We start from the raw sequence: 8,912 nt of genomic DNA, 5'->3' as shown, positions 1-8,912 counted from the left end.
TGTCTGTCTGCAGAGAAGAACCCGTCTGTCCTCTGGTGTCTGTATTTCAACATGGCCGACGGTTCGGAGGTCAAAGGTCACGACCTCCCATCCAACGTGTTCGTGACCTTTGGACCTGACGGAGCTCTGAGTCACGAACACGCTGTCACTCAGGTGAGAGCAGCTGATTGGCTCATTACAGTGAGCGTTATTAGCATTAAGCTAACAGGACGTTCTGATCATTAATAATTGATTTGTTAACTTGTAACTATAAATTAATACATAACTACATGTATTCATTAATTAATTCGTTTATTTATATTTTAATCATTTTTAATAAATTGTAATAACAAATATATATTGTGGTATTTATCGACCGTCTATCAATATAAAATCATATAGTAGTGATATATAATATATATATAATATGAGCGTAGTGGTTCAACATGTTGGGTTTTAAACTAGATATGAAATAAAACATGATTAATATTTCAGGCCAAGTCGATCTTTAAGAAGATTCTTCCTGAAGAAGATTTCTGTCCTCCGGCTCCGAACCCTGAAGACATTATCTATGATGGAGAGAACACCTCTACAGGAGGAGAGGAGAAGGAAGGAGAGGAGGAGGGAGGAGACGAGGAGGAGCAGAGCCTTCAGACGGAGGAGTAATGTTCGTCTACAAGCCTCCTGCAGTGCATTGTTGGTCAAAGATGCCTTCATTTGTTTACATTTTGTAATCTTTCTGCTTTCTGTCTTATTTAAAATATTATAAACACCTTGTTCCGTTTTGTGGAAACAATAAAGTTTCAACATTCTGTGGTCAGTTTATTCAACAAAATACCAAAAAGAACTAGAAAATGCATTTCCTGCTGAAAGCTGAAATGAATTGTAAAAAAATTGCTGAAAATTAAGAAATGGGAGACTACACGTCTGAAAAATGTTGAAGCCCGAAAGCATTTAAACTGCACTGCTGAAAACCCTTCTAGTTGAAATGTCTCACTATGGTGTCTGTAGCTGAAAGTATGAGAAGGCTTTGAAAGTTGAAGAAGTTTAACAGGATTTGAAGATTTTCTCCATAGAGATCCCATTTAAAAAAAATAGCAAATAGCTTAATTCAAAAAAGATTACAAATATGAAAAGTAATTTCATCCCTCTCCTGAAAGAGCTGAACATTTTGATATTCGAATGGTTTCTGTGGCTTAAAAAGTCAGTAGTGATATTTGTAGTAGTAGTACTAGAAGTTGTAGTTGTAGAAATATTAGAAGTATTAGTAGCATTAGAATAAGTAGTAGCAGTAGTGATATTTGTAATAGTAGTAGAAGTTGTAGTTGTAGAAGTATCATTAGAATTAGTATTTAGAAGAAGTAGTAGTAATAGCTGTAGTAGTGGTCGTAGTATTTAATATAACAGTAGTAGTAATAGTAATGGCAGTATTTGAAGTAGTAGTACTAATAGCTGTAGTAGTATTACTACTGGTAGTAGCATGAATAGTAGTAGTAATAATATTGATGGTAGCAGTAATAGCAGTAGTAATAGTAGCAACAGCAAAAGTTGTAGTAGTAGTAGCAGCAGTAGTAGTAGTAATACTAGAAATATTAGCAGTAGTAGTAGTAGTTGTCGCAGTATTAGCAAGAGCATTCATTATTTCAACAAAAAAGCCTAATTTTGAGCTTAATGTTTAAATTCAGTTCATCCATGGGGCTTTTATTTTGAAAGGGTGGGGGAGAGAGGGAGAGGACACAAACATGTTATTAAATGTCAGGCTTCCTCACAAGCATTTCAGTTATATTTCACTCTGGGGCTTTTATTTTGAAATGGGGTGTGTGTGGGGGGGGGGGATCCTCTAAAGATCACTAAGAACCTGAATGACTGTATGAGAGACAGAGGAGTGCGTGTGTTCACTAATGAGCTTAATCAGAAACACCTGTGTCCTTGCATACAATAATAGATCAGGGTTTTCTCAACATTTTAAAGTTGAAATGGTGTCTGTAGCTGAAAGTATGAGGAAGTAGAAGGATTTGAACATTTTCTCCATAGACACCCATTCAAAAAACAAATTGCAAAAAGCTTAATAATTCATGAAGTTTAAAGGTTAGAAATATGAAAAGTCATAGCACCCCTCTCCTGAAAAAGCTGAACATTTTTATAGTTGAACAGTTTCTGTAGCTTAAAAATGTGGAAGGAGAAGAGTGCCAAAAAGCATATGGAAGAAATAGTTGAATAAAGAGAAACAGGATAACAATAGTTGGAATGCTTAACAGCATTCCAACTATAAAATAAATAAATGAATATAAAGTCATAACATAGTATGTCGTCATTTCTTTATTTGTAGTATTTTGTAAAAATTTAAAACCAAAGTTGTTTCCCAGACTTCAACAGGAAGTGGATCAGTGGGGGGGGTCTCTCAGCAACACAATTACCCACAATCCCCAGGGAGAGACAGATGCATGATGGGAAACTAAAGGGTACTTATGGTCCCAAACAGGCCAAATCCCAACGTCTCCCCTGAACCCTCGAACCCTCCAGACTCACTGAGGTCACCTGGTGAGTGTGAGAGACTGAGGGCTTGAGATGGTGTAAATATGAACGGGACATATCACGTCACCATGAAAACAATAAATAAGGTGTGTATTTATTGTATACTTTGTACTCCCTGATTTAAAGTCTTCAGGCTCTTTCCTCACAAGATGAGAGGTAACTTCATATCATCTATTTACTTGTTTCTGTGAAAACGGCTTCAACAACAAAATCTAATTTTGATGAATAAATAAATCTCTTCTGATTTCGTGTTCCATCTTTAACCCTTAATGTTTGAGTAAACTTATGACAGGCTGAACACACTGAGCTGTCCTCCGTGTTTAACGTCACATTGCAATGATTTGTGGGTAATTCCCTTAGGCTAAGTCCGCATCCTATGCTGACTTAAGGAAAGGGTTCATAAAGGACTCAAACACTCGATGATGTGACAGACAGAACTAAACCCTGACGGACTTCACGGAGCCTCAAAGCCCGCGAGTCTGAGGGGACATCGGGATTGAGCCAAACGGTAAATGTCAGACCTCCTGCTGCGTCTGTGAGCAGGTTTAGAGCTAAAGATAGTTATTGATCTGGATGTGATATTTAAAGTGTTTTGCTGCCTCCTGCTGGCCAACAGGCTGAACTACACATTAAGGGAGTGGACACAATAATGCGAACCCCTTCCTGTATATTTATTCTAATAGTTTATTGATCGAGAGGACAAACAAACTGGGCTTTAATGTTTTTATTGTCAGAAAATCTTGAAGCAGTTTTTACAGACGACGACCACGACGTCCTCCCTTCCTCCTGGTGGAGTCTGAGGGGATAGGAGTCACGTCCTCTGAGGAGGGAGGAGAGAGGAGACGACACAAGAAGAAGAAGGCCGGGTCAGTTTTAAATTAAATCTGAATTAGTGACGTTTTAACTTCAATAAAATATTTCATAATAATGTATTCAGTTTTAGTACATTGTCTTAAGTACAACGTTGAGGTACTTGTACTTCAGTATTTCCATGTTATACTGCAGTACATCATAGAGGAGAACACTTTACTGAGTTACATATATGATGCAGGAATGTACTTCTAGTATACACAGTAGTACGATAGATAGATAAGTGCTGGTCAAGTTAACGCATTCATTAATTAACGCCGACAATTATTTTATCGCGCGTTAACGCATTTTTTTAATTTTAATATATATATATATATATATATATTTTTTTTTTTAATTGAAAGACAAGAGACAATACATATACATAACAACAAGAGGATGACAAGAACAGTGAAAGCCAGCAAACATCCTATAGTCAGTAATGTTAGTGCACCTATATGCTGACATTCACGGTAAACGCATTCAAACGGCACAGATCGGGAGCGAGCGAAGGACTTTGAAAGTTAGCGGAAACATTAACGTGAGACAACATCCGGTTTCTTCATACGAACATCCGGTTTTCAGAATAAGATGCCAACAAAGTATGAATTATATTCACATTAAGTATAAAACATGCTGCCTGCATCTCGTGAACCAAATGTTATTGCCCTTTTGTTCATATAGCAGTACTTTTAAAATAAAAGTGCGCAATACACTACTTTTGAATTCATTATTGAACTTTGCCATAACAATGAGATTAATCGCAAAAGATCCATGCGATTAATCGCGATTAAATATTTGAATCGTTGCCCAGCACTAATATATACATAAAATAACAGGAAGGAGCCAGTCTGCATGAGTACTCGTAGTACACTTTTCTGATAAAACTAGTGTACTTGTACTTCAGATGAAGAGTAGTATTTGTAGCGTTTTAACTCACCGATGCGTCCGATCTTCATTCCGGATCGAGCCAGAGCTCTGAGAGCCGACTGAGCTCCGGGACCCGGAGTCTTGGTCCTGAAACAATAATTAATAATCAGGTTTATGATGAGTTCAGGGTCACAGGGAAACACAGGACTTCCTGTTTATACCTCCTGGTACCTTCACTAGTTATCAGAATATTGATTATTCTGCTGATACTCTCACTTTGTGCTTGTTTGAATATTTTTCAGACTCTTAAATCAACAATAATAATAAATCAATATTATAAACTTGTCCCTGGAGACAACAGAATAAAACACGTCGTCTCGTTTACGTGCTAAGCTAAATGCTAACAGAGCTTCATATAAACAATGTGACGGACACGTCGAGGATTAAAGTCTCACTTCTGATCTGAGATCTCAGACTCTAGAAGTCTCTGCTGTCTTCATTATTATTGATCAACATTGTGTGTTTGTGACGATATTTAGCCTTCAGGAGTGTGATGCTAACCGCTAACGTTAGCACTCCACCAGAGACTAGAGATCAGAGTATTGACCCTTCTGAACGACTCTAAACATTAATGTAGATAATAATGTGTGATGAACATGTTCTAGTGCTCGTACATTAAATACTACAAAGACAAACTTCTTCTCACAATGATCCTTATTTCACTATTATTACTCACTCTGTATATTAAATAGAGTTACGCCTCAAATCACAATAATAACTTCATATTGATTGTCATTTTACACAGAAAATATACTCAAATACAAGTCAGTCAGACAGACGTAGAGACAGTCAGACAGACGTAGAGACAGTCAGACAGACGTAGAGACAGACAGACGTAGAGACAGTCAGACGTAGAGACAGTCAGACGTAGAGACAGTCAGACAGGTACCTGTTCCCCCCGGTGGCCCTCAGCTTGATGTGCAGTGCTGTGATTCCGAGCTCTTTGCAGCGCTGAGCGACGTCCTGAGCGGCCAACATGGCGGCGTAAGGAGACGACTCGTCTCTGTCGGCCTTCACCTTCATCCCTCCAGTCACACGGCAGATAGTCTCCCTAGAGACACACGGGCCAATCACAGAGCAGAGTCACTAATCACTTCCTGTCAGCTGACTCACAACACCATCAGCACGTTTAACTAAACTACCCATGATGCTTTCTGACTACTGAGACATCACTAACGTCTCTACATGACACTGACTTCTTGTTTCTACCCCCTTCAGAATAAGAGAAGAAGAAGAGACGTACTTCCCGGAGAGATCGGTGACGTGGACGAAGGTGTCGTTGAAGGAGGCGAAGATGTGACAAACTCCAAAGACGTTCTCTCCTTCAGCCACCTGAGGACCCAGACTGATCACCTGCTCCTCCTTCTTCTCCTTTCCTTTACGAGGAGCCATCGTCTGAGGAGGAAGGAGAAGACATCTTTAGTTTATGTAGGTCATTAATACGTCCAGAGAAGAAGAAACTGATGACGTAGAGACAGACGGGCAGACAGAAAGACGTAGAGACAGAAAGACGGGCAGACGTAGAGACAGACGGGCAGACGTAGAGACAGACGGGCAGACGTAGAGACAGACGGGCAGACAGAAAGACGTAGAGACAGACGGGCGGCCAGAAAGAGTAGAGACAGACGGGCGGCCAGAAAGAGTAGAGACAGACGGGCGGCCAGAAAGACAGCTAGCTAACATTAGCTAACTGTTTTCTGCAGGTTCAGTGATTCAGGTGAAGCCAACATTAGCATTAGCTTCACCTGAATCGCTTCTGTCAGAGTGGTGCGTTCATGGACACTTCCAGCTGTCGTTACTTCGTAAGTTTCACATCTTTAGACTTTAACGGTGTCCGGTAAAGGAACCACCAGTCAGAGCCGGTCACATGGCGGATAGAAGCTCCGGTTGAAACTCAAGTTACTGCTTCAATTAACGGACAGGATGGAAACCAGCGATAATAAATAAGATAACAGGTATTACTGTCTGTTTAATATAAAGTTCACATGAGACTTAACGGGCGAGATGCTAACGTTAGCATGTTAGCTTCTAACGCACCTGAACCTCGTAACCTGTTAACTCGTGAAACATTAAAACACGCAACGTGACCTCGTGCACGTTCAATAACTGAATAAACGCTGGTTTCCCGCCGTAGGACGCTCCGCGCGGATGTAAAATAGCGACATTTTAACAGCAGCTCAACGACTCACAAGCAGACAGAAAAACGTCTATAAATCGATGAAGAGTTTAATTTAGATAAATAATTTCCTCACAAACACAAACGAACATGAGGTCAGATTAAAATCAGACGCGTTAAATTATCGGATGTTCACCTGAAAAGCAGATTAAAGTCGATGAAGCTGAGAGCAGAACTCACCTCAGTGTGTCTCTAAACGGAGCAGAAACAAGAAAGGAACGAACTTCCGCTTCCGGGGTTAAAGTTGACGCGCTTTCAGCGCGGGAAACGAGCCGCTGCTGACCCCACGTGGTCACTACAGGAAACACATGTTATATAAATATAACCCCAACCCTAACCCTAAGTATATATTAAAATATACTTTTGAAATGTCAAAATAAAAATAGATATCTATATTTTTAATTCTGAGCTTCAGAGATCAATTACAGTAGATCAACTTGGATGAAATAGCTTAATTCTTAAATTATTCTTTTATTTCTTGTTTTGTTGTTTATTTTACAGATTTCTTAATTGTAATTCATACAATTCATGTTTATATTTTATTGTCACTGTACTTTATACATAAATGTAATTAGTCAAATATTTATTCTGCAGAATCTCTTAAAGTCTAAAAATCCTTTTTTAAGATGTATTTTTTACATCATATTAATTTGAGTTCTTGAGTCAAACTGAAGAATTTTAACTTTAAAACAAATCTTTATCATAAAAACTCTTCATATTTAATCTGTGGATCATAAACACAATATTCAGTTTTAATAATCTGTCACATTAAAGCTGATAAAGCAGTTTATTACTTATTATTATTGTTATTTATGTGTTGATGTTCACAGATGCAGCATTAAAAGTTCTTATTTGTAATAATAAAATGAAAATGGACCAATCAGAATGCAGCGTTTGATCACCTCAGTTTATTTACAGAAACACTTTGAACACAAAGAAGAAGAAGAAGAAGTAGAAGAAGAAGAAATACTTCTTTAAAGGATTAAAAACACACTTTCTCTCTCTCACACACACACACACACACACACACACACAGAGCATGCAGCATTGGAGTCCAGTTAATACACAACAGTACGATATCCATCATAGAGTGGAGCCGATTATTGATTATTGATTTTCTGCAGAGCGAGAACGTGTTTGACGGGAAACAGCCGCGATCGATCAATAAACCCAGAGAGCGTCAGACTGATACAAACATTTAATGTTTAATCTGATAATAAACAAATAAAATCAATTAATTCATCACATCGGAAATGTTTCTTTAAATACCACAAAAAAAGTAGCGTCTAGTTGGTTTGTGAGTCGTTTACATTCTGTTATTATTCACTTATTAAACTATTAATTGTTAAAATCTCCCTCATTGATCTTAAACATCTTTAAAATCAAGAGTTTCTAATATAAATTAAAATCTAAATGATAAAAATAAACTGAATATTGATGTTTTATGTGAATTATTATGTGAAAACAGATGAAAAAATAATAATAATAATAAAAAACTATATACATATACATAATAAAGATAATAATAAGTTTGGTATCAGTCAGTTCAGCCCTGATTTTCTGGGTTTTTAACATTATTATCTGTAACCAATTAAACGCCATTAGCCACAAATTAGCACGTTAGCTCCTTGAGATCGCCGCCGGTTTCCTGTCACGTGGACGAGAAGAAGAAGCTTCTGCAGGTGAGAACACAGCAGCCACTGAACATCTGCTTCAAACAGGAAACACATCTGGAATGTGATTCAAGATTCATTCTTCAGTTTCAAGAAAAAAACACCAAAAATACTCCAGACAGAGAAAAATAAAACTCTAAAGTTTCTTTAAAAAGGTCAAAGTGGAGTTTTTGTGGCTTCAGAAAAACAGCCGTTCACTCTGCAGGCGCCATTTGGAGTCCCCGATCGTGAGAAACATCCCAACCTTTAATGTGAAGAAGAAGACAAACGTCTCATAAAGTTACTCTGTGTGTTCATGAGATGTTCAGCATCCCCTTTTCTGTGAGCCGGGACGCCAAATGGAGCTAAGATGTGGAGTAAATTAAAGAGGAATCAAACACTATAAACCCATCTAAGAAAATAACACATCTAATAATACACAAAGTGTTTCACTGCACGTCTGCTCCAACATTAAAACGCCTTCAAATATACAAATAAATACCCAGAGTAGTAATAATAATAACTATAATATGTAATAATCTGATTGTACAAAGTTCTACATTCTCTCGACGGTCAAAAAGCAGCTGAGACGAACACAACGAATCAAAAAAAAGTTGCAAAATATCAAAGACGGTTGTTAGCTCACGGCTAGCAGGTGCCATTGCTCCCATTGAGGAATGCTAACAAAGCCAACAAAGCTAACAAGTCAGAGTCAGAAAACGTCAAAAAACGCAACAAAGAGACCGAAGCAGAAAAAAACAAAACGAAAAGTCCTGCATGCAGAAAACCAC

The 8,912-nt window shown here is 38.0% G+C and overlaps 2 protein-coding genes across 3 annotated transcripts in view; one reads left to right on the top strand and one right to left on the bottom strand.

Annotated features, from left to right (window-relative positions):
• The window catches only part of chm (CHM Rab escort protein), an 18,965-nt gene extending 18,174 nt beyond the window's left edge, over window positions 1–791 (top strand). The window contains exons 16-17 of one of the 2 annotated variants that reach the window (XM_076083326.1): window positions 14–153; window positions 475–791. In XM_076083326.1, the coding sequence (XP_075939441.1) occupies window positions 14–153; window positions 475–645 (311 nt within the window). In that variant the 3' untranslated portion in view covers window positions 646–791. Of the gene's footprint in view, window positions 154–474 lie in introns of those variants that run through there. The other variant, XM_076083327.1, reaches the window with a different exon arrangement.
• Window positions 792–3,223: 2,432 nt separating this feature from the next.
• On the bottom strand, window positions 3,224–6,786 carry rps14 (ribosomal protein S14). The gene is made up of 5 exons (XM_076083328.1): window positions 6,650–6,786; window positions 5,537–5,688; window positions 5,183–5,344; window positions 4,304–4,380; window positions 3,224–3,334 (listed from the first exon to the last, which is right to left on the bottom strand). Exons 2-5 carry the CDS (start codon window positions 5,683–5,685, stop codon window positions 3,267–3,269), a joined length of 456 nt encoding a protein of 151 aa, XP_075939443.1. The 5' UTR covers window positions 5,686–5,688; window positions 6,650–6,786; the 3' UTR covers window positions 3,224–3,266.
• Between the last annotated feature and the right edge of the window lie 2,126 nt (window positions 6,787–8,912).

This window comes from Anarhichas minor, unplaced genomic scaffold (assembly GCF_050575085.1).
Source record: "Anarhichas minor isolate MPS153535 unplaced genomic scaffold, ASM5057508v1 ptg000126l, whole genome shotgun sequence".
Taxonomy (NCBI): domain Eukaryota; kingdom Metazoa; phylum Chordata; class Actinopteri; order Perciformes; family Anarhichadidae; genus Anarhichas; species Anarhichas minor.
This window is presented reverse-complemented; position numbering and strand designations above follow the sequence as displayed.

What these genes read in the sequence shown, in the direction of transcription:
- rps14 (XM_076083328.1), bottom strand. Translation starts at nt 5,685, where the DNA reads ATGGCTCCTCGTAAAGGAAAGGAGAAGAAGGAGGAGCAGGTGATCAGT. An exon ending in AGGGCCACCGGGGGGAACAG is followed by an intron (nt 4,381 to 5,182) that starts GTACCTGTCTGA and finishes TTATTGTTTCAG; the next exon opens with GACCAAGACTCCGGGTCCCG. An exon ending in AATGAAGATCGGACGCATCG is followed by an intron (nt 3,335 to 4,303) that starts GTGAGTTAAAAC and finishes CTCCCTCCTCAG; the next exon opens with AGGACGTGACTCCTATCCCC.